The sequence below is a fragment of the Musa acuminata genome, chromosome BXJ2-6 (assembly GCF_036884655.1).
Source record: "Musa acuminata AAA Group cultivar baxijiao chromosome BXJ2-6, Cavendish_Baxijiao_AAA, whole genome shotgun sequence".
Classification (NCBI taxonomy): Eukaryota; Viridiplantae; Streptophyta; class Magnoliopsida; order Zingiberales; family Musaceae; genus Musa; species Musa acuminata.
The window spans coordinates 14902372-14927430 of NC_088343.1; the positions used below are offsets into that span (position 1 = coordinate 14902372).

Sequence of the window (25059 nt, forward strand, 5' to 3'; positions counted from 1 at the left end):
TAAGTATGGTCACCTTGATCCCTAGAATTTAATCTATGCATTGTAAGTACAGTTGGACTTAGAGGTTTTTTGGTAAGGCTTTGAACAAACTTAGACATAGTTTTATGATATTTACTACTCTTGGTTCTTGTACATCCATTCTCTGAATTATTTTCTCATAAATATTGAAATTTTTAATTGTTTCTGAATTTTTGATAGCAGATTTCTCCGACTATACGAGGAAATCTGTCTATTCTGTTGAAAAAAATCCTCTATTCTATTAAGGAAAATTCTTCCTTCTCATCTATATAAATAGGATAGGGATATGTTAATTCAATGTGGATGTGCCTAATAGGATGTGTGGGATGAGTTGTGATGTTTCTGGTAGCTACCCATTATATCTAAAATGAAGATATATTTCCAATTGAGTCTATGATGAATGTTAATCATTGTTCTTGCCCTATTAAATGAAAAAAAACAGCTCTTGATTGGATTAAATTAAATTATGATGATTCTTGGCTTGGTTGTTAGACATGATGATGCATCTATTATTGTTTTGGATTGTAAATACCTTCAAAAGCGAGAAAATAATTATTGTGAGGCAAAAATTAAAAATTATTTTGTAAGAGTTATGCTTGATTTATAAAGATGATTTTTATCGAGTTCATATCGAGATAGATTCTTTGATGATGGTGGATATAGTAAGCAATCAATCTCCTGCTCTAGGATGAATTTTGAATAATGGTAGGAATATTTTACATCTAATGTCTATTATGGATAATTGTAAGATCTGGCATGTATTCTATGAAAGAAATTATGTAGCTAATTCATTGGCCACTTATGCTACAGCCAATAAACTCTTTAGTCTTTAGAGTAATTTTTATCTTTTGATTCGTTTTGAGGTCAATGGGATTGTTTCCTATCAATTTTAGTAATAAAATATTTTAATTTCTCTTTTGACAAAAAAAATGCTTAAATTTTTAAAAATCATAACAAAGCTTTTTATGGAGTTTAAATATGAAAAACAACTTAAATTTTGTTGCAAGTGTGTGTGTGTGTGTATATATATATATATATATATATATATATATATATATATATATATATCTCAGGTAAGAACTTAAACTTTTAGATAAAATAATATTGGTAAAAAATTTATCATGCAATGTGATGTAGAGTCTTTATCCCATTTGAGATAACTAAATTATTGATTCAAAATGATTAGATCTAAGTTGATAATGATATAAAACCTATGAAATATTTATTAGTTTCATTTAAGTTTTGATCGATGTTTTGAAAATGAGATTAAACTGACAAGTAAGAAAAGTAGACATTGCTTTTGTAGTGACGATCAAAATCTTACTCATCCTTTGCACACATACAGTGAAAACTGACCGTTAGCTGGCACTGCAGATGAGGAAAGAACAGAAGAAATGAGTGTATGTTGTACTGTGCAGAGAAGAGCAATTATTTATCCAACTGTTGCTGCCTTAATGATATGGTTGAACTGTCGGAAAGAGATTGGATCCTCCTTTCTGAGGAAGGACAAATGATGCATGGTGAATACAAGAATGCCTGTGTCTCCACAATCCTCATCATCCCTTGTGCATCACCAAAGAGGACACGGACACACATGTTAGAGACACAGATCTAAAGCTGCATGATTGGGGATGTGGTAAATGACATGGTCATTCTGCGTGCATTACTGCAGGGTCATACTACTTTTATACTGTGCAGGAACGGCAGGGGGAGGAGGGCAAAAGGTGGCTCCAAATGTGAGACCCCCCAGTCCCACGGCAGAAGGCCTAGGAATAATGCGCATGGAGTAGGTCGAGAGTGTACTTGATTGTCTCCATGCTCCCTTTCAAACCCACAGGACGAAGACACTGTATGCAAAGCACTGTGTGCGAGTTGTGTTGCACCTTTTCTACAGAAGAGAAATATCTGTGCTCTCTGTGAAGGCATCATTTGATTCTAAACCTGGAGACGATTTTGAGCAGAGACAGTGAGAGAGAGAGAGAGAGAAAGAGATCAGCAGAAAGCAAGTAGTCATCGTCGCCGCCTAAAAGCTTCTTTATATGACTCCCATCCCCATCCCCTGCCAACCACAAACCGCAACTTCCTAAAAGCTACAGATCACACTGTTCACCTCCCTCCCCACTATATGCCTCGAACAGCTTCGTCGTCACTGTCGCAAATTATCAGTGCCTTGGCGTCCTCGGACATAACTGTCACCTCCAAGTTGGTCAGCTTCTTGGCCCGCAGTGCCTCCACCTCCCAGTCGGTGCGCAGAAGCACCACGGCCAGCACCAGGACGACGCACACCGCCTGCGCCGTCAGGAGGCCGTACCAGAGCCCGCCGAAGCCGATGCGGAGCTGGAACGCCAGCCCGACCGCCACCGGGGCGCCCACCAGGTAGAAGGAGAGGAGGTTGATCCGCGCCCCGGTGGCCGGTCGCGCCGTCCCGCGCAGCACGCCGCACCCGGTGGTCTGCGGGCAGTTGCCGAGCTCGCACAGTCCCACGAGCGGAAGCGCGGCCGCCGCCAGCCGCAGCACCGACGCGTCCACCGTAAACAGCCTCGCCCACTGCTCCCGGAAGAGCGTGGTCCACGCGACGTGGATGACGCCGATCACGACTGCGCAGCCGAGCGCCACCAGCGCCGCCATCTTTGCCCGCTTCGGCCTCCCGGCGCCGAGCTCACTGCCCACCTGCGTGAGCCATCAGAGCACGCAACAAGCACAAGATGACGAATCCACGGCAACCACTCCCGTTTCAGTATACGAGCGATAAAAGCGACCAATGGAACAGTGTCAGAGACCGAAGGCGAAGAACAACAAAGGCGAACATCCTACGTGGCGAGTTCTGATTCGTAGAGACAACATAATTCTCACCTTTACGGGAATTCGAAAACCCCAACAAAATCTTGCCAGATATAGAAAACGGCAGACCCCCAAAAACACCCTGCCGGTCCGGTGCTCCGGCGGAACACCCCTAAAGAGAATCCATCCAAAGACGGTGCACGAACGACGAGGTAAATAGAAACGAGATGGAAGAGCGGAAAGGAGGGGAGTAGGTTACCCTTGTGGAGACGCAGGCGGCGAGAGCCATGGGGACGGTGTACATGAGGCTGGTGGTCTGGATGAGGACGGCCGTGGCGGCGACGGCGGAGGTCGGGTCGGGGAGGTAGCCGGCTAGCACGGTCATGATCTCGTACCACCACCACTCGAGACAGACGCCGATGCAGCTAGGGAGCGCCAGGCGGAGCACCGGGGAGAGCCCGCGGAGGGACGCCCTGGACCATCCCCGCCAGGAGAGCTCGCAGGCGCGCGACACGCGGAGGTAGCCGAGCAGGAAGAGGGCCATGTTGAGGTTGGTGACGACGGCGGCGAGAGCCACGCCGGGAACGCCGAGGCGGAGGACGAAGACGAGGAGGAAGTTGAGAGGGATGTGGAGGAGGACGGCAGCGGCGGAGCAGGCGGCCATGGGGCGGGCGATGCCCTGGGAGCGAAGGAAGACGCGGAGGGGCTGGAGGAGGGCGTTGGTGAGGAGGTCCGGGAGGGAGTGAAGGCAGTAGGTGGCGGCGGCGGCCGTGATGGCCGGGTCCTGCCCCAGGGCGACGAGGATGGGGCCGAGGTTGACCCACAGGACAGCGATGGGGACGGCGGCGAGCAGCAGCAGCAAGATGGTGCGCTGGAGCGAAAGGGAGATGAGTTCCCAGTTGCGGGAGCCGTAGGCCTGGGAGCAGAGCGGCTCGAGGCCGGAGGCGAGGCCGAACAGCACGGAGTAGCCGGTGATGTTAGTGAACCCGATAGATAGCGCGCCGCCGGCGAGCTCCAGCGGGCCGAGTCGCCCCAGACACACCACCGACACCATCGCCCGTAGGTACACCAGGCAGTTCAACGCGGTGATCGGCGCCGCCATTGTCCACAACTCCCGTAACTCCGCCGTCACCAGCCTGCCCATCCCTCCTCCGCGTCCGCCCTCCGCCGCCTCTTCCCGATCCCTCCCCTCCGCCATCACAGACTCCCGGCGACAGAGATCAATCGCAGGGGAATTTCGATCTCCGTCCGCCCGTCGCTTCGAAAGGACGCGTAGGCCTCGCGACCTTAAATGGAGCGCAAAGCGGTGGGCTTCACCGGGTTCCGAAACGCGACCAGGGTGACGCGACCACAATCGACCGCCTCTACGGGCGACACGTGCGGCGCGCGTGGTAATAACAATAGCATCAGGCGGCGCGGGTTAAGGCTCGCGTTGTTCCGCACGAGCGCGAGAGAGGGGGAGGGCGTTGGCGCACACGGACAAAACGATGTTTGGTCCAACTGCGAGGTGACGCGTGTCAGAAGTAAGGTGCATCTATCAGATCGCTCGTGCACAACTCAACAGAGATGGCTGGGTAATCACTCGAAGCCTGAATATTGTACATGTCATCAGGGCTCCACAAGCAAAGGCGCCACGTCAGCCTTGGATCGCACCGGCTGCGAGTTTGGACGAGCACGCCGAAAAAAGGCCGGCGATGTGAGTAGTCCTGTATGCTTCGGCAACGACCCTCTCTTGGATTACGTAGCTGCCATAGCCGCGAATAGAGGCCATCATTCATACACCCTCGATACGTCTCCTTCTGACGCTGGCGACGTGTTTGCATGTGAGGTGGATGGAGAGGCACATGAGATTTTATCTCAATCCTACTTAATCAACCCAAGGTTAGAGGGACTAAGCACAACGTATATAAATGCATATGTATATCATTTTATCTATGATTCATCGCTGTTTAAGATAAGAAGAAGGGTGGTCCAGGACTTAGGCCTGCGCATGGCTTGGGGTTTATGACTGCGAGCTAGGGGTTATAGGTTGGACCAGTCTGCAAACAGGAGGTTTAACCGGATAAGTGTTCACTACCATGACTCGTCTTTATGGGGTGGTGACAAGAGTGTACCCTCTTGGATGAGCTGTCGGAGTTGTAGGTGCGATGAGTTCCACACTTAGTTTAGTTCATTTTTAGCAGTCCTAACTTTGTGTCTTCGGTACCATATTTGAGAAGCCTATGTGGTCGTCGATCAGGTCAATGCTTCCTCACTTGCGTAATAATGCATCGATCACTACAGTGTCTCCACAGAGGTGACTGACTATACAAGGAGAGTTTTTTGTTTTTTTTAGACTCAGCAAATAGTTTCGCGACACATCAGGTTGAAGATCGAAATTTACATTACCATTATTCTTCCAATTTTTATCTCCGCACTTAGATTCTTTTGAGGAAGGAAAAAAGTTGGTAAAGCAAAAGCTTATGGTTCTAATTATTAGACAATATCGAAGGAGTTATGTGCCGCACACTCTCCCTTTCACCACATGCCCCTCACCCAACATATTCTTTGAGACCAATATTGCGAGAGTCCAGCCCTTGGTGTTTGTAGGACTCCCTCAGCCTAGTTGAAGATAGTGGGCATGGACAGGAGTACAGCCTTCTTCTACAGTGGTCTTGTGGGGATGCCGAAGGATAATCTTTTCTATTTACATGTACTGAAGGCACTATTATTTGACAAGGTTGAATGTGGTTCATTTCTCATTTAACTATATTATCTATGAGTCACTGCTTTCAATTGTTTAGGCACGTTTTTCTTGACTAGCATCATTATTGATCCATGTTCTTCACCATCCTCAACAAGATGTTTCTCGTTAAACAAACAACAAGTCATAAAATCTCAACTGTTTCATTGTAACTATTGCTTCAGCTCGTTCGGCAAAACAAAAGTTCCTCTCCATTAACAGATGCAGGAGATCATGGGCAAAGTGAATGACCTCTCCTCAGTAAGCCCGAGTGTTTCAGGTCTGTAATGGCAACACAGAACTGTACTTACATGATAATATCTTTATCTTTAGGGTTTCATTACCGGCTGTGCTGAAGACGAGAGAGACTTGGTAGAGACAAAAGGAACTTGTTTTTTGGGAAGATGATATGGAGATCGGTTGATTAACTTAGGAGGACTGCTTCAGATACATGAAACGAATCATGGCAACGATGCTCGTGATCGTAAGATGATACTTAGAACCGGAGGTTGTTTCGCTGAGTCCTCTTGATGAGATGATGATCGATGGACTGTGCCTTTAACAAGAACTCAGTCTCAGGTGAAGACTAGCATACCCACACATAAACACCACAAGTTGCCGAGTTGGTGATTAGTTTTCCTTCTTATGAAAGCAAGAAAGAATATATATATATATATATATATATATATATATATATATATATATATATATATATATATATAAAAATAATGGGTTTTGGATATTATTATTTTTGCATTAGACATCGATTATGAAGAAGATGGTGCTTCTCTTCTGAACTTAACAGTGTTTATGGTAGTACAACCTCATGCAGAGGTGTTGCTCACGTGTCGCTAAAATATTAATCACGTGATATTTATGTGTCGATCACATATCATCAATATATCAATCATATCATTTTGAGGTATTAATCAGATGACATTGAAATGTTGATCACACATCATTGAGGTATCTACTCCTGCATCAAAGCACAAACAAGATAGGAAAAGAAAGAAACATAAACATCACTGATGGGAAGCTCTTGTTCTTATTCCCTGTCGCTCTCAGTAGCTCTCACATGTCATGAAAGGTTCGAGCCATGAACACCGACACCCTCTCCGCTAATCCAACGTCAAAGATTAGTCAAAATCACAGGACGACTGGTCAAAATTATATCATGCATGGCATAACACTCAAAACAATAACCACACAGCAACATTTGATCTAAATTATTCTCAACCTTGTATTACTCTTCCCGAGGAGAATGTACTGTGGTGGGGAACATTACCAGGTCTGAGACGGCATGTGCAAGGGATTAGCACACCAATGTGTTGAGCCCATCAAAGCATCATATCACTGCTCTCAAAAGAATGGAGGAGCAAAGGAATCCCGAGTATTGAGTTTAAGAATTGGTCTAATCCTCCACCTCTTGTTCCTATTATTCACACGATCTATTATGTAATAATGCACCTCTCTATTTGTGTTTATAAAGGTTAGATTAAGTAACCCTGTTTATAGAGCATAGCTAACCATTGGAGAGGGGATTGGCCTTCTCGAGGGGTGATTTTTGTTCTCGTTTGATCGAGTAATATATCTTTTTGTTTCGGTGAAATGAAAAAAGCATTATGCATTGGATTCATCTTTTTTTTTTCTTTACTGCTTATTCCGCTATTGTTCTAATCAAGAAGCACATTCCACATATTTGTTTGGAAATTAGTAAAAATTCTATCCAAAAGAGTATTTTTCATTTACAATTCTCTCTCTCTCTCTATGTTTTTTTGGAAAGAATAATAATTATTTTTTATTTCTCATGAGATATCATTTTGGCTAAATAGTTAAATTAATGTTTGAATAATGAAAGTAGATGATGATGAGGACGATGATGATGACAATAATATCGTGTCAATATTTTTTATATATTTCTTAAATAAATACATGACTTGCACTAAAGAAAATTATATTTTTCTACAAAATTAACATTTTTTCAAGGAAAGGATGAATCGATCATTTCTTCGATCAGTAAATAAAATGAAAAAGGATACGATGAACATTTTTCTTAAAATTTCATTAATTTATTACAATAAAAGGAAAACAATATACTGTGAGCTTTTTTAGCTCAATCACTTCCTCTCGCTAGCATTTAAGAAGAAGGAAAAAAAAAAAAAGGCTTTCATCAAATTGGATTGGATAGGATTCAATTAAATTTTATCAAAATAATTAGGTAAAAGACTAAAGTAAGAATTGACGATAATATTTTATATAAATAGTATTTTATAATACAACCAATGAATATATGTTAATAATATAAAATATAATTATGCATATATAAATTATAAGATAAATTCTAAAAAAAATGCTACAAAGTGTTTTTCATCTAATTTATTTTCATACAATGCCTCTTATTTTTTTTAATGATGAGATCATTCACTCCCTCGTTAGTTACTATTGTCGCGCTTTCATTCACCATCTCTAATCTTACTCTTGTTCGTTGCTCTTCAGCAAACCCTCACCCTCATTTGCTGCTATCATCACGTTCTTATCCACTGCCTCTACCCTAGTCCTTATCCACAATTATTGTTGAGGCACCATTAAAACTCTATTACGAGGCTTTCACCTTTTCTCTTTATCATAATCTGTATTATTATTGTTGTTTCTATACTCACCTTACCTCGGAGATCCTCAACCCCCTTCATCTCTTAGATTCTAAGGTCATAATGCTAAAGAAGTGTACCCTTTCCATCTTGTCAATTTAGCCTCTTGTCACAACTTGATTATAGGAGCAAAGTAACTTAAGAGTAAGGCATCGAGGACCATATAAGGGAGGAAGGAGGGGAAGCTCCATCATAATTGTCTCATTTCATTTTATTGAGGTCAGCAACGTGATGTACGAAGATAGCTTAAAAAGAGGTGTGACAAAATATAGTATTATGACGGAGGCAACCCTATGGTCGCTTCCCTATCTTTAGCCTTATCCCCTATCTCGATAGAGTTCGATAATAATCAGGTCTCATGATGAGGCAAAGACAACCACATGCAGCAGATAGGGCGAAAATCAAATAAATCTCATTTAAAAGAATAAAAGGTCGAAAGTGAAAAGTTATTTTTTAAAAAAATTTATCTTGAATTATAAGTACATATTTATGTGACCGGGTTATATAATTATAACCAAATTATACGTATATATATTGTATACTAATAGTACAAAATATTTTTGAGTGACCGAGCGAGCGCTGGTTGACCCGTTGCCATCCTCTGGGCAGAAGCGACCAAAGGAGCAGCAATAGAACTCGTTATAGTGTCTATCAACCCCCCTTCTAAAGAAGTCTCCTTTCCATCTTCCGTTTCGGATTTGGAGGGGGCGAAGGTCGAGGATACGGGCGGGGGGGGGGGGGGGGGGTTTAATTCGCAGCTTCCAGGCCCCGTCGCCGTCCTTAATTTCTTCGGATTCACCCGTTTCTGCGGCTGCGCGGCGGCGGGGGCGGCGGAGGGCGCGCAGCCGAGGGCTTTCTGATCTGAAGTGGGACGGATGGAGGACAGCAAGACGTCGAATTGGGGGATGCTTCGCGCCGTGCTCTCCATCCTCCAGTGGTGGGCGTTCAATGTCACGGTCATCATCATGAACAAGTGGATCTTTCAGGTCTGGCTCCGATCCGTTCCTTTTGCCCCCTGTTTTTGGTCAATTAGGTGGAGATTGTTCTGGCTTGTTGGTGGATTTACCGATTTCCGTCCTAATGTCCTTCCCCTTGGCGAGATCTTAGGAAAGGTTTAGGATTTTTCTTTATTTGTATTAGAATCTTTATTATTCTTTGTCTGTGATTCATATATGTAAGTTTCTCGCAATCTTATGTGATAAAGTTGGTGTCTTTTCAGAGAACCGTTGGGTTGGAGGTACTTTTCACCTTCCTATATGGGTTTAATGATATTGTTATGTGGTAGGAATGAGGACGTGCACTAGATCTGATTCTTCCTACCATATTTCCCATATTTCGATTCTGGAAGGTCGTTAGAGGAAATATAGGCTCGTGAAGATATTAGGGTTAGGTTCTTTCCTGGAGTTGATCCCTGGAAGTTGCGGTTTAATTAGTTTTTTATGCTATTCTTTATTAGATTTATAGTGTCAGTAGCTGTACGTTTCTTTAGCTCTTAGATCTCCAATCTTTCACTTGTATGCTCCTCTGGCACAATGTACCGCACATCTTGTTTTTAAGGTTATGGTGCTATGGCTTTAAGATAAAGCTGGTTTGATTTTCGATGAATTACCAACATTTCTGAACAAAAGATCTGCATGGGGAACAAATGCAGGTTTCAGCAACAACATGACTGAGATTATCAGTTGCTGGTGGCTGGCATGCTTCATCATAATTTGTTTCTTCTTTTCTTACACAAACTGATCAATAGATCAAGGCTGTTCTTCATATTGACAAATAAAAATCAGCATGTGCTTTGCGCATGGATAGATACATTGCAGAGATCTTTGTGCATAAAATGGATCACTATGATCTATTTTCAAGATGATGTTCCTCTCTGTGCACTGTGATTCAGTATCAAGATGATGTCCCCCTCAAGTCATGCAGGCCACATACATTATAATAGTAGAGGATGGTGGAAAGGTTGCTGTTGAAGTTTTATAAACAGTAGGAAGTCAGTTATTTATCTCAGCGCAGTTTGACCATTTAGTGACTCACGATAGATGGAAATGCTAATTCATTTTCTTGTTTTACATGATATTTAAGTTATCAGCAGTATAATTTTGTACAATGATGGAAATGGATAACCACACTTTTTGGATCACAATGAGAATAAAGACAAATTGTGAATTAACTTTGACGGTACAATATTGAGCAGAATTTAAGTTAAATGTAAGAATTGGAAAGCAATGGAATTAATTAAGTTTCATGTACGTTACTCTTGAACTAACTTTTTCTTCATATAAGCTATTTTGTCGCAATTATTCTTATTTAGCCATCACCAAAAATAATTGATTAAAGATAAAATGTTTTTCTTTTAGTCATCCATGCAATTACCTGAACTTTTGTTTCATTTTGAGTTGTTGGCTAAAAGAACGACTTGTGTATACAGAATCTGGACTTCAAGTTTCCTCTGACAGTATCATGTATCCATTTCATATGCTCTGCTGTTGGAGCATATATTGTTATCAAGTTGCTTAAGCTCAAACCATTAATTGAGGTTGATCCTGAAGATCGCTGGCGGAGAATATTTCCCATGTCATTTGTCTTTTGCATTAATATTGTATTGGGGAATGTAAGCTTGAGGTATATTCCAGTCTCATTCATGCAGACAATAAAATCCTTCACTCCTGCAACAACAGGTTGGTTTATAGTGTTGTATGTCATGTTTTTTTGCTATTCATGCATTTGTATCATTTTATTCTTATTTGTACATCCTTGTCAGTCATTCTGCAGTGGTTGGTATGGAGAAAAGTTTTTGAGTGGCGTATATGGGCTTCATTGGTGCCCATCGTTGGGGGTATACTTTTAACCTCTTTATCCGAACTTAGTTTTGATATATCTGGATTCTGTGCTGCATTATTTGGTTGTCTCGCTACGTCAACAAAGACAATTTTAGCAGAGTCACTGCTTCATGGATATAAATTTGACAGGTACCTAACTTTATGTTTTAATGTGCCCAACATTTTTCCAATGAAATTTTTCTTAAACTTTCTTTTCCTCATTGCTGATTGGCACCTGTCCACTTCCTTGAATTCAGTCAACTTACTTTTTGGTGCTACCAAAGATAAGACTTCTCCAGTGTTGATGTGAGTTTACTTCCAAATGTGTCCATGAAAAGTTGTTGACACAAAGATAAGAACATCATGTTCCTGTTGTACAGGATAATATTTGCATGACTTTCACGTGATTACAAGTTTGGAATGGAGCCTATATTAAACTTTATCATTTCCGTTAATGTTGTTTTTAGTAGTCTAGAAGTTACTTGATGTTTCTTTCTACATGTGAATTTGTTGGAGTTTGATTGAAGTTGTCAAATTTTGTCAATATTTTCCTTTCCTTTGTTTTCAATTTGTTGAAAGTTTACATGTGTTACTTTTGCATGTTCAATTGCGTAGAACAAAATGAATTTACACTGTCATGTTTCTTAAACTTCGAACTTTCTCTTCAATCATTTATACTGAGACTGCGTCGCCGTCTAAGAACTGTCTAGCGTTCTTTAGGTATACAACCTATGCATTCATATTCATTTCTTGAAGAGAAGAATGATAAATTCACTCAATGCCATATGCAAGGTAAATTATTTTGTGATTCTCACATCATTGCAGATGCCATAATTTATGGAATCTTCAACCACATACTTTATAGTTTGCTAGTAAAGCTTATGGTTTGTGGACCTTTTTTTGTGTATTTTGAGCATAACATGTTTTAGCTAAAACATCATTTTCATGGATCATTTTAAGCCTTTGCTCTTTGTAACTTCTAAGAAAAAAGTGAGGAAATTGGAATACTCTAGATTTGAATTAATATGTATTGCTTAATTGGTGTCTTAAGTTGCAATTTTATTGTTACCAGCCCGTGCATATAATTATTCATGTTGCAATTTTTTTAGTTATTTTGACTCGTAAAACTTTTTTTGAGTAATTTACCATGTCATGATTACTTCCATCCTGGTAGTCTTTGGCACATACATCACTCTCCCTATTGGGTATTGTGTCTTAAGCTTCTTGTTTGTAACCATTTCTAACTTGAGTACAATTGTGTCTGTTGTTTAGAGCACACTGTTAGGAAATTTGAGTTTTAAGAAAATGTAAACCTCGGGATCTAGAATGTCAGTGCAAATGCAACTTTTATCAATATCCGGCCTTTTTTGGTTTAGTGTTGATATCGGTTGACTTGACTTCTACTTGTAGTAAAGCCTTCGACACATTTTTAATTATTATAAAAGAACTAGAACAATGAGGTCCAAAGGAAACACAGACCATTTTGTGAGAAATACCTCCTTTTAAATTGCCTAATTTCCATGAGAATTATCGATTTGTGGATTTTGTAGGTCAGCAGCCTAAAACCTGAACAAAAAAGAGGGTAAAGCTAGAGGATTATATCCATTCTGTAGTATTTTACCTGTTTAATTTTGTGTGCTTTAACATGGCAATAACAGAAAGCTAAATGGTGTAAGATATTCATGTGAGACTAGACACATTGCACCGTGTGAATTTCGCCGGATGCAAACATAGTGTATGCCTGATCTGAAACGAAGCATATACTATAAATTCGTGGAATTCATTGAATGCATGTGCCTTCTACAAGTTGAATGATCTGCAACATTTAAAAGTCATCTTCAGGTTATTTGCAGATTCATGAGATTATTCTTTAAAATAAATATTATTATTCTTTTTTTCTTGGTTAATTATATGTTGATTTGGTAGTGCCTACAATGTGTAGCATAAACACGGTGTACTATATGGCACCTTTTGCAACTATGATTCTATCTGTACCGGCAATCCTCCTCGAAGGAGCTGGAGTATTCAACTGGTTTTACACTCATGAATCTGTTTCTTCGGCAATGTTCATTATTTTTGGCTCTGGGGTTTCAGCCTTCTGTCTCAACTTCTCAATCTTCTACGTCATACATTCAACTACAGCGGTTACCTTCAATGTTGCAGGCAATCTAAAAGTGAGTTAACTTTTGTAATGCATTTCATTAAGTTGATTATGCAACATTCAGAAAGATCCTTGTTACTGTTTGATGCTAAAAGAAGAGTGTTTTGTTACAGGTTGCTGTTGCCGTATTAGTTTCATGGCTAATTTTCAGAAATCCAATCTCTGTCATGAATGCTTTTGGATGTGCAGTGACCCTGTTGGGCTGCACCTTCTATGGATATGTCAGGCATAAACTCTCTCAACAGACTGTTGTTCCTGGAACACCTCGGACTCCTCGCACCCCTCGAAGCCTAATGGAGCTTCTCCCCCTTGTAAGCGATAAGCAGGATAAGATTTAGAGGTTTATGTATTGATGACTGTATTTCTGATAGTTTTGACTACCAAGAACACGTTTAAGATGTGGGTGCTTGTACACTTTCACAACTCTCACTATTTCGGGTTTGAGTTGCAGGAGGCAGTATTCTTTAAATGATCTCTCGATTTGGCCTTTCTGCTTTCGAACCTATAACGTAATTTCTATGCTTATTGGACTATTTTCTATTTTATTTTATGCATTTATATTTATAGTTCCATTTGTCATTGATGGTAATCTGCACTTTAATTGTTAAGACTTTAACATAGTTTGATATGCATAGTTCTAGATGATGTTGTATTGTTTTAAAATGAGAACACTAGTCACATCCCATATTTATAAAACGAATAAATTATGAATTTATTACTTATTATTTAGATTTTTTTATCTTTAAATTTAAAATTTTAATTTTATAATACTAATTATTTTTTAATTGAAAAAAAAGAAGAGGGTCATAAATGATGAAGATTTTTTTATATTTATTTTAAAAATAAATACATGATAAAAACATAATCACATATGTTAGTAGAAATTTTAAAAAAATTATAAAAATATTTTTAATATTTATAAGATATATATAAATATTAATTATTTAATAATAATAAGAATAATAATAATAATAATAATAATAATAATAATAATAAAATAAATAAATAAATAAATAAATAAATAAATAATTCTCGATGCGTTAGATGATTATTAAATAACAAAGGCGTACATCATATTTAATAATGTATTTTCTTAATAGCGAATGGAAAGATATACTCTACGGGATGGATTCCTCCCAACAATGGATGAAAAAAACCCATATAAAACTTATAATAGTAGATGGAGTGGTATCTCTCGCCCATCCAAATGAGGATATGATCCTCTCAACAATGGATGGAGTAACTATCTAACCATAACATTTGATCCTTGAAGGAAATCACCTTATATGCTCTCAGCAAAGATACATAGTCAACCATGATCATTTATTTATGTTCGTGTATTCATTGATGCATGCTTCCAAGAAGTATTATGATAAAATATTATGATGGACTATTGTTTGATATATGATTTACTAGACTATGTCCATTTGTGGTTTTGTAGTATGATAGACCCGTAGCTTCTTTCACATTTTATACTTTCATTATGAACCACTCAGCGTAATCATATATATTGCATGGTAATAATTATATCAATATCATCAATTTAATCTGAAAACTAAGAGAAAACCATTAATTATTTTCTAAGGACACATTTAAATAAAATTTTTAAGTTCATCAAATCATAAAGACACGGGACATCAATCTTTCAATAATTCTCAATCAATAATTTGGAATAGTCCTAACTATTTTTAATCAAACTCGATTCAATTAGAATATAATGAAATTAACCTTAAATCCTTATAAAATTGGTTTAGAATCACTTAAACTGATGGTTTCAATTAAGTCTAGTGGGCCTAAACCACCCTAAACCAATCAAACCTATCTAATTTAGTTAACTAACAAACTCAACCCAATAAAGGGAAAGAAAAATGAACTATGTCACATATTCCTAATCCAAACTAAATTGACCCACATGAGCCTTCGACATGTCACGTGCATCGCACGTGCCTATCCCAAGTAGCAAGTTGAGCTAAGGTATAACGAGCTAGGTAGAGCTACGATGATGTGTTTAGCGCCAATTGCATAGCTAGGCGAGCCTAGTTTCGTGAGTTAGATTGAGCCTCACTCACAAGTTGGGCTATGCTTGGCTCACGATTTGGGTTGTGCTTAGCCACGTAGGTTGGGCCATGCTTGACCACATTATCATAGACTTAGTTAGCTTTACCAAAGTCATGTGGCACCCTTGCATATCTGTCCATAAACAACTAGTCTTCCCAAAACCTTTTATAGTCCTCTAAGGATTTACAAAATAAAAGACGAGTTAGAGGAAGTATTTAACTCGGGATCCCATAAGCAAACATTTCAACAAATATTTGATAGGCTATATAAATTATAAATATAGATTTCGTAGACTCTAAATGATCACATGACAAAAGGTCTAAGATAGTTCGCTGTAATAAAAAAATCCATATAAGTGCTCACATGACATTATTGTGAAATAAGACGAATACTATCCCAAAGGCCCATCTAGCTATGTGTCACCCAAGTAACTCTTGGGTGCTATACTAGCTAACATTTGCATTACTCTAGAAAACCTCCAAAATGGTAGCCTAAATGACCTATTTTTGGATAGCTTTACCTCTACGCAACATTTGCGCACAACCTACATTTATAGGACTAAAACAACTACAAAAGTCAACCAAAATGGGATTACCAAGCCTACTATAAACTCTCTACATGTTGTGCAAAGCATAAATATAACCAAAAGACACATGATAGTACGGGTTGGGTTATGTTTGGTCATATGAGTTGAACTATACTTGACCACATGCGCGAAGTCATTTTTAACCACATAGATTGTGTCATATCTGGTTATATGGGCTAGGTCATGCATAGCCACATGAGTTAGGATATGCTTAACCATATCAATTATGTCATACTTGGCCACATGGACTAAGTCATGCCCAACCACATGGGTTGAATTGTACCTAGCAATATGGATTCAGTCATGTCGGGTCATATAGGTTAGGTATTACGTAACTAACATGGGTTGGAATATACTTAACCATAAGAGTTGAATCATACCTGATCACATGAGCTAGGTTATGCTTGACCACGTGAGTTGGTCTAACTAATCAACTTAATTCAAGTCTAACTATAATTTGATCCTTATTATTAAATTATATTTTAATATTTTGAGAAGTATTTTAAAATATTATAAAATAATAATTAACCACAACTCCATTCTTTTTTATGAATTAACTAATTTAGATTCATGATTTCAAATTTAAAACAAATTAAATTATAAAATTCACACATAATTTTTTGAAGCATAAATATGTATAATTAAATAACTTAAAATTACTATTTAATTAACTAATTATTCTAACATCACCCTTCAATGATGATTATTTATTATTTATAAAATTTTAAAATTAAAATATAAATAAAAATTGATAAGAAAATAATAGAAGATCCTATCACTCCTCGAGATCCTAATGAATCCACTCCTAAATCCTCTTACTAATAGGCTAAGTGAATAATGAGAGGGGAGAACCCCCAAAAGATGAGCATTTTTCGAAAGATAAGTTAATAATTTAATTTTTATTTTTAAATTTATTTTTATTTTATTTTTATATACAAAGAAAGAATCATGATATTTATTTCTTATAGTTCACAGACAAAAATAAAATTTAAATTATTACTTTCTAAAAATTACATCACTCATTAGGAAATAAATCAATAACATTCTTAACTTGTCCATATAATTAAGGGAATCAATTTAAATTATTTCCTTAACCATACTACACAAACAAGGAAGCTAATGATTTATTTTCTAAAAATTACATCACTCATTATTTATTTTCTTATGGTTAACATATAAAAAGAAAATTTAAATTATTTATTTTTTAAAATTAAGAAATAAATCAACTAACAATTTAATTGATTGATAAAATTTCTAACATGTCCATATGATTAAGGAAATAAATTTTAATTATTTCCTTATTCATATTATATAAATAAGGAAGTTAATAATTTAAATAAAATAATACATTATTTATGACAATTTAATTTATGTTAAGGAGAGAAAAAAAAAATCATCTTTAAATACAATACAATACAATACTGCTTCCCATAAATAGAAGAAAACTAATGCCCTTCACCTAATATATGTGCTTTGAATAATAGAATTTTGATCTGGTTAGATCTTTGCCAACCAATAATGCTACAATGACCCTATTATCTTTTGAGGACCTAGTCCTACTCTGTCCAAGTTTCATGCACTTTTAGGATCCTAACATATCATATAGGGCATGGATTGTAAGAAGTCCATAGGTCAATTTAGAATGCTTGTTTATAAATTTCTAAAGCATTTGTACCCATAAAATTTGGAATTTGAATTTAGTTAGATACATGGAACCTAGGTAGAGAGGAAACTCTTGAGCATCCCAGCCCCACCTAGGCATGAATCTGGGACCTTTAGCACCTTCTCTCTATGTAGAAAAATCCAATTGCTAGAAACCAAGTATCATTGCCCTACCTTTTGTTTGTCCAGAAGGATTCACCAAACACACCACAACAATGAAATAGAAGGAAACAGTTCCCTTTTTGATGCATTATCCTTTAATTTCTATGAGTAGATTCAAGTACTCAAGCATTCACTAATGAGTCCTGGTATGGACTCTCTTCTCCTTCTTAGGTAAGAGAGGTGAAGTCCCTTCACATCTCTCTCTCTATCTATCACAAACATCACTCACCATGTCTCTAAAATCCCAGATATCCTACTCCCATGGAAAGATTCCCTTCAGACTTATGTTCACAATCCAAGAGAGAGAGAGAGCTCAGAATCCTCTCACCATATGTTCCTTTCCACAACTACAGAGAAGTGAGAGGTGAGAGAGTGGGGGCTTAACCCCACTCAACTAAAGACATGTACTCCCTATGCACATGGGGAAAAAAGGCCTCTTTCAAAGTGGTTTGGTCCAGACTTTTCTTTTATTTTGTATCACCATCCATTTCTTTGCCCTTCAGTACACAACAGCTGCCAATTTGGTGTGAAATGAGCAAGTTGGTCCTCCAGTTTTGATTTAAGTACTGCAACAGCAAAAGAGAGGGATGGAAGATGGAAGAAGGTGAAGAGGAAGAGGAAGCAATCATATAAAGCACATGAAGATCCACATGCTTGGACCATGGACCAAATGATTCTGGGGGATGAGGAAAGCTTCTCTAAGATGTGGGGAGGGGGCAAACCCAACTTATTGTTTCAGGTTGGAATTGTACTTCACAAACCTTAATTGAGATCATTTCATCATTTTTCATCAGTTTAGAAATTAACTTGAATTCTAGTATGGATAATTAAAGTCACAACAATATACACAACAATTGAATCATAACTTCATACATCATATTTTCAAAAGGTTACTTCTCGTCGTCGTCGATAAGTACGATACGTAAATCTTATTCAACAATCTTTTTTTTTCAAAATTATATATGTATAATTTTTTTTCTTTATCGAAAAGAAGTTGTTGTTCAAATTGCAAAGATGGCAAATTGCAAGAGTTTATATTGGCCTTTGAGCTGGTTGGCAACCCTATCTCATGATTGCTTTTTCCATCTTTTGAAGAAATGGCCTCTATGATTTGCTCTGATAGCACCAAAAAGCACAAGCAATTCAAAGTCTTACTAAAAAGTCACTTGGAATACTGGAAATTTTCTGAAACAAATTAGCCTGGAATTAAACAAATCTTGAGACAGATGGCAAATTGCAAAGATGGTATGATGAGAAGACAGCAAAAGCAAGTTGGACAGTGTGTGCAAAAGCATTTCATTTTCTAGTGGCTTTCCATCTGAATCTTGTCCTCAAAAGAATCATGCTAACGATGGACGATAAAAGAAGAGGTTACATCATAAACCCAAACAACAATCTGCTCGAATCAGAGAATCCTACTCCTTCCCGTCATCAGCATGCTCTTCCTATCCTTTTTCTGTTTATTCTTTGGTGTCAAATCATGGGCTCACTCTTGAAAGCAATTCCGGTATTTGTCTCGGTTCAGAGTTTGCCGAGGACGACGACAACAATGATAATGTCCAATGGGAGCGTCAACCGGTGCCTCGTTTACCACACAAATGCCTCGCTGCAGAAACAAGAGCAAGAAGGAAGACCATGCTGCTGCCACATGGATGATGGTAAAGAGAGGAAGGGAAGCCGGGAAACATGGCCTTCAGATGACCCCATGCATTAGCTGTGACTGTTGACTCTTTGGTACCAAGGTGGTCTGCAAATGTCATAAAAGAATGGCACCCCTCCCTCTTCGCCTCCATGTTCCACTTGAGTCATGACAGGCTCAGCTCTCCCTTCCACCCACCTCCTGTGACCTTGTCCGAGCAAGTGGGTCCAGATACCACCAAAGACTGAGATGGTACAGGTTGTGCCATGTCCTGTCTCTCGCCGAAAACTTGGTCTGCTGAATAATCCTAAATTGGTTGTACCTACAATTGACCATTTCGGTCGACAGAATACAAGAAGAACTCATCATCGACAGTGCAGGTATGTGTGAGCGATCAAGCACTCAGGTTGCTGGTTATGCTTTAGAAATGGGAGCTGAGTAAAGGGAGGATGGAGGAGAATGGGATGTGTGCAGGCAGAGGAACATTCAACTGCAGAATCCACTGTAACCCATAAAAGCTGTGGCCAGCATGCACATGGCTGGCCTGGAGAAAGCTCTTCAGTGCTGTGCTGAAAAGAACCAAGAGAGAGAAAGAAGGAAGAAGCATGATAATGTTGGAGGCAGACTTGTTTACTTGGCAAACCAATCACCCCCTCTGAACAAGGAGCTGACTAACATGATGCCATCATCAGGTGAAAGATAGCATTCTCCACCTTGCTTTGGTTGTGCTCTTCACCACTCACATGCCCACCGGCAGCCATTCCTGTTTGCGCAATGGAACTGCCTCATTCCATTTAGTACAGAGAACATAAGATTTGCAGCAGCATAGAATGAAGGACTCTGAAAGCAAACGGGAAAACTTAATTTCCCCTGCCACAAAAGTAACCAGCAAACAGTATGATGTAGATAAAGGAACATAAGCTACATTCTTCTTGTATGAAAAGTTTCAAACAATGCAAACCATATGACAAGAAAGTGCACAGAAGAAGCCAATGTACAAAGAAGCATTTACAATGATAGCAAGCAGCATGAGTCCTCTTAGCTCCTTTCTGACTCTAGAATCATGACACATGAACTGTATTAAGAAACTACAGCAGCAACTCACACAGGTGAACAAATGACTCCAACAAACAAACCAATTTCACACCCAAAAAAAAAAAGAAAAGAAAAGAAAAGATTTTATCATCCAAAGAAAACCCAGTGCTTCCTAATCTTTAGCTTTATTTTTTTTGACTTGAACAAATGGAGAGGAAGAACAGCAGCCGCCTATGTTGATTCGGCAGAGCTCTTAGCCTTGGATCGGTAGAGGACCTTCTTCTTCTTGGATGTCGGGTTCTCGATGTTAAGAACTACTTTTCCGGGCTCACCGATCTTGAAAGAGGTCTTGATGACAGGCTCATCAGTAGCGATCAGCTTCCTTGTCTTCTGCACGATCACCGTGTACCCGTCCTCTGCGCTTGGCACAAACTCAGCACCGTAACTGACCTCCCATCCCAAGACGCGGAGTTCCCAGACCAGGAGGGTTGTCTGTCAAGACAGCATCATGATCCAAACAGAGCTATTACCAAACTGCTTAAAGAATGAATAATTCCTCTAATCACTAATGAAACAAAGAAGAATTCAAGATAAGGTGAATGTGATTGAGGCACAACCTCAGGAACTGGTATTTCTATGGATTGCTTTGATGAGGGCTTAATGGTAACCTCGGTGACAGCATCAGCAGTAGTGAAATCTGGATCATTCTCCTTGCTTAGGCCTCCAATTGCAACCGGCACTTGCTCAGGCGCTATGTACCTGAATCAAGAACACGAACTCATGTAAGAAAGGTCGTCAAATTGCCTAGGGATTGTATCAGCAAAGAAACTTAAGGGATCTTCACACACTTGAATAGAGTCTCTGCCGACTTGGATGGCCCAGCGAAGACAAACTTGCTCTTGGTCCTCTGGGTGAAGAAGGGACTTATCATCCGATTAAAAGCCAAATACCACCACGGAACGTTGATGAACACCTAAAATAACACGGATGTTACAAATTATATGTGAAGATGGATCTGTCTCATCCAATTATAAACACATATATCATATAAAATTACTTTAACGAAAAAACCTTTGCTTGGATGAACTACATATGTGGATGGATTAGTCTCATCCAATCGATAGAGTTAAGATCTATTCGAGAGTTTCGACAAAAGAATCGATTTGACCACCTTAGCCTTCATTTATAAGGAACAATTGCATCCATTCTATAAGCAAACGCCTTAGGAGATGCAAAGATAGCTGGAATATAATTTACACTCTCACATGTATCCAACTATCTGATCATCCTATATATCAAGCAAAGCCGACATAATTTTTGTGCTCTGGTAATTAGGAATTAGTTGATTGAAGAATTTGATCTCTCTCGCAGAGATGCAGTTTGGTTAACACAACTCGGATCCAATTGCACATCATGCAGATAAAGGTGAACCGGAACAGGAAGAGGAGGACTAGAATTCTATGCTAAAAGTACCTTCTTGGCGATGAATTCAGGGTAGTTGTCCTGCAACAGGGTGACGGCTTGCTTCGTAGCCTGGCGATGCTTCCCGAGCCGTGGCGTGTTCTTGAGGTCGGTCACCTGAACCATGGATGAGATGCCACCGGGAGAGAAGTCCAAGAGCTCCCTGATTCCCTTCTCCAGATATTGGATCCTCCACTTCAGGAACTTCTGCCTCTTCTCCTCGTCGCCGAAGGCCTTCTCGTAAAGCTCCTTGTTTTGGAACTCGCCGTAGACGTTGTAGCACACGGGGTGGCCCTCCTTGTCGACGCCGTGCATGAACACGGCCTTCTCCAGCTCCGGCAGGCCAAGGTCCTCCTCGAGGAGGGCCTCGATGCCGAACTGCTTCCTCCAGATGACGGCGTTCTTGAGCATCGCCATGGCGTCCTTCACCTTGAAGTCCCTGGCGCGGAGGAACTTGAGGAGGATGGTGTCGCACTTCTCGTCGCCGACGAGCGGGACGCCCCAGATGAACACCTCCTCCGGCGGTTCCGCCGGTGGCGGAGCAGGGGTCTCGGCTGGCTGCTCCTTTGTCGCCTCCTCCGCCGCCGGAGTGACCTCCTCGGTGGTAGCCGGAGGAGGGGCGGTGACGGCGACGACGGTTTCCTCGATCGCTTCAACTGTCTTGGCGCCGTCCTCATCGGCTGCAACAACCTTCTCCTCCACTGGTGTTGGCGGGGGAGGTAAAGGCTCCACCTTTACAGGTGGGACGGTTTCCTCCTCGGCTGCCACCGGCGGGGCGGGTGTCTCCGTCTCCGCTGGCTTCGGAGGCTCTTCGGTCTCAATCTTGGGTTCCTCCGTAGCAGGGGCAGCGGGCTCTTCAGGCTTGGATTCCTCCTCCTTGGCTGGAGCCGACTCCTCCTCTTTGGCCGGAGGCGTAGGTGGAGACGGAGGAGGTGGAGGAGGAGCAAACTCGTTGTTCGCAAGGGCAGCTTGCACGAGCTGCTTGAAATCGTCGAGGGCCTTCTTCTCGGGGTCGACGGGGTCAGGAACGGCGGTGCTCTCCTCCTTCAAGGAGACAGACGGTGCCTCAGTGGTCTCAGCCGGCGCCGCCCCCTCCTCCGCCTTGGGCTTCTTCTCCCCAGCCTCCGGCGCCGCCTCCTCGGCAGGCTTCTCGGCCTCCTCCGCCACCACCGCCTCAGGAGCGGTTACCGCAGGCGGCGCCTCGGTCACCGCCACCTTTTCCTCCGCCGGGGCCTCAGAGACGACGACCTCCGCCGCGGGTGCCACATCGTGTGCCTTGCTTTGGGCTTCGTCCGCCATGGTCACCGCGAGAGAGAGAGAGAGAGAGAGCGAGAGAGAGAGAGAGCTATGAGCAAGAGGAGCTGGTATGCGGAGAAAGAGAGAGAAGGAGAATACATATATAGAAAAATAAAACAAATATATTATTACATGATAAATAAATAAAAAAATTGGAAAGAAATGGAGGAGAGATATTAAGAAAATTCTCATTTTTCTAAACAAAGAAATAGTTCAAAATTTTAAAAATTATGATGATTTATCCCCATAAACATGTTTTATTAAGTTGTTTCCAAATTTTTTTTCTATACTTATTTTTATAAATATGTTTCTCATCATCTTCATCTCTTTCCTCATGTTTGTGTCTCCCTCTTTCGTTATCGTCATAAATCGTTCTCATACCCTACTCCATTCTTCCTTCGTTATCTCATCTCCTCCTCTAAAGGATCTCTCTTACTCTTTTTCCTCTCTCTCTCTCTCTCTCTCTCTCCCCATCAATCTTATTAACTCTTTTAAATGACTAAAAAAAATTGAGGAGGTGTTCATAAAATCACTACTCAATTTTACAATCTATTTTTAAATTAACTGAATAAAACTATCAATTTATTCATAGAAGAATTCCACATAAAACAAACAAGGTGGTGATAAGATATAGGACCCATGTCACATACATGACAAAAGGGGTAGAAGGGATACAGTATTCCTATAGACACATCCCATTGTTGTCATAGACTTTGGATTCTTGCAAGCTAAAACAAAAGAGGAGGCCATCAACGTCAACATCAACATCAACGTCGCCCGCCTTCACCCGCAAGCCTACTCTACCGTCTTCCCTTTCTCCTCATGCTGAGTTATCCGCTTATTGATCGATCATGCATCTCGCCATGGCTTGCCAACAAAGGAAACACTTTTGAATGTGGCTGTTTGAGGGAGGGGTTGATTCCATCGACATGATCCTATTAATGTGTACAATGTTTGGGTGGTTGGAGTTGACATCCACATGATGAAGATGTCACTTATTGTGATCATGATGCTCCCAATGCCATCTCAGTGACACCAATAATCCCATGCTTTTTTTAGATTCGAGATTTTGATTTGATTCGTAACAGTGACAACAACGATCTCATGCTTATCGATCGATCATATATCTGGCTTGCCAACAAAGAGAATACCTTTGAGTTTTGTGGTTGGAGGGGTTGATTCTATTGCCACAAAGATGATTATTATTGTTGCATGATCGTATTGGTGTGCATAATGTTTGGATGGTTTAAGTTGGGACTAATTACTACCTCTCGTACATAGTTATATTGAGTAATTCGATTCTTATATTTTAAAAAATTATATTGGTATCTGTATGATTATAAAATTGAAACATCGATTTTATCAATAAAAATAAAAAAATAAAAAAATAATTTTAATATTTCAATTGATGATAATGAATAATGTCGATAGTGGGGGATGACGATACCATTGGGGGCCATGGGTGGATGTGTAAATAAAGAGAGCAATGACGAGAGATGAGGGTCACTCTACATCTACGTCGACGACGTTTTTATTTATGTATCGATGTCGATGTAGTTGTCGAGTGACTCTTTTGTCACTACATCTGCATCGGTGTTGGCGTAGTTACTGAGCAACGAAAGGACCACTCAACATCTACATTGGTAGCCCTTTTGTCGCTCGACAACTACATTGATGTCGATGTAGATACAAAATGATCATCACTTCTCGTCGCCACTTTTCTTATCCATAATATCCACCCACGACTCCCAACGGTACCGTCATCTGCCAACGTCTATCACCATCAATTGAAATATTAAAATTATTTTTTTATCTGTTATTTTTATATTTTTATTGATAAAACCTACAACATTAGAGTAAATAGACATAGATGTCTCACTTTCATAACTACAAGGATGCTAATGTAACTTTTTAAAGTATAAAAATTAAAATATTTAATATAGCTAATTATAAGGATAATATGTAATTAATCCTTTGAGTTTAATTATAGTATTACATGAGATGCACATTA

General features: G+C 39.9%; 3 protein-coding genes across 3 annotated transcripts; 1 reads left to right on the forward strand and 2 right to left on the reverse strand.

The window, feature by feature from the left end:
• Positions 1–1559: 1559 nt before the first annotated feature.
• Positions 1560–4054, reverse strand: LOC135615065 (protein DETOXIFICATION 54-like). Its single transcript, XM_065113070.1, has 2 exons — positions 3059–4054; positions 1560–2688 (listed from the first exon to the last, which is right to left on the reverse strand). The coding sequence occupies exons 1-2, from the start codon at positions 3995–3997 to the stop codon at positions 2140–2142; spliced, it is 1488 nt and encodes a 495-aa protein (XP_064969142.1). The 5' UTR covers positions 3998–4054; the 3' UTR covers positions 1560–2139.
• Positions 4055–8895: 4841 nt separating this feature from the next.
• On the forward strand, positions 8896–13618 carry LOC135615066 (UDP-galactose transporter 1-like). The gene is made up of 5 exons (XM_065113071.1): positions 8896–9155; positions 10598–10847; positions 10931–11138; positions 12931–13162; positions 13263–13618. The coding sequence occupies exons 1-5, from the start codon at positions 9045–9047 to the stop codon at positions 13485–13487; spliced, it is 1026 nt and encodes a 341-aa protein (XP_064969143.1). The 5' UTR covers positions 8896–9044; the 3' UTR covers positions 13488–13618.
• A 6541-nt stretch (positions 13619–20159) lies between these two features.
• LOC135584349 (patellin-3-like) lies at positions 20160–23123 on the reverse strand. Its single transcript, XM_065113072.1, has 4 exons — positions 21765–23123; positions 21140–21264; positions 20909–21050; positions 20160–20783 (listed from the first exon to the last, which is right to left on the reverse strand). Exons 1-4 carry the CDS (start codon positions 23049–23051, stop codon positions 20523–20525), a joined length of 1815 nt encoding a protein of 604 aa, XP_064969144.1. The 5' UTR covers positions 23052–23123; the 3' UTR covers positions 20160–20522.
• Between the last annotated feature and the right edge of the window lie 1936 nt (positions 23124–25059).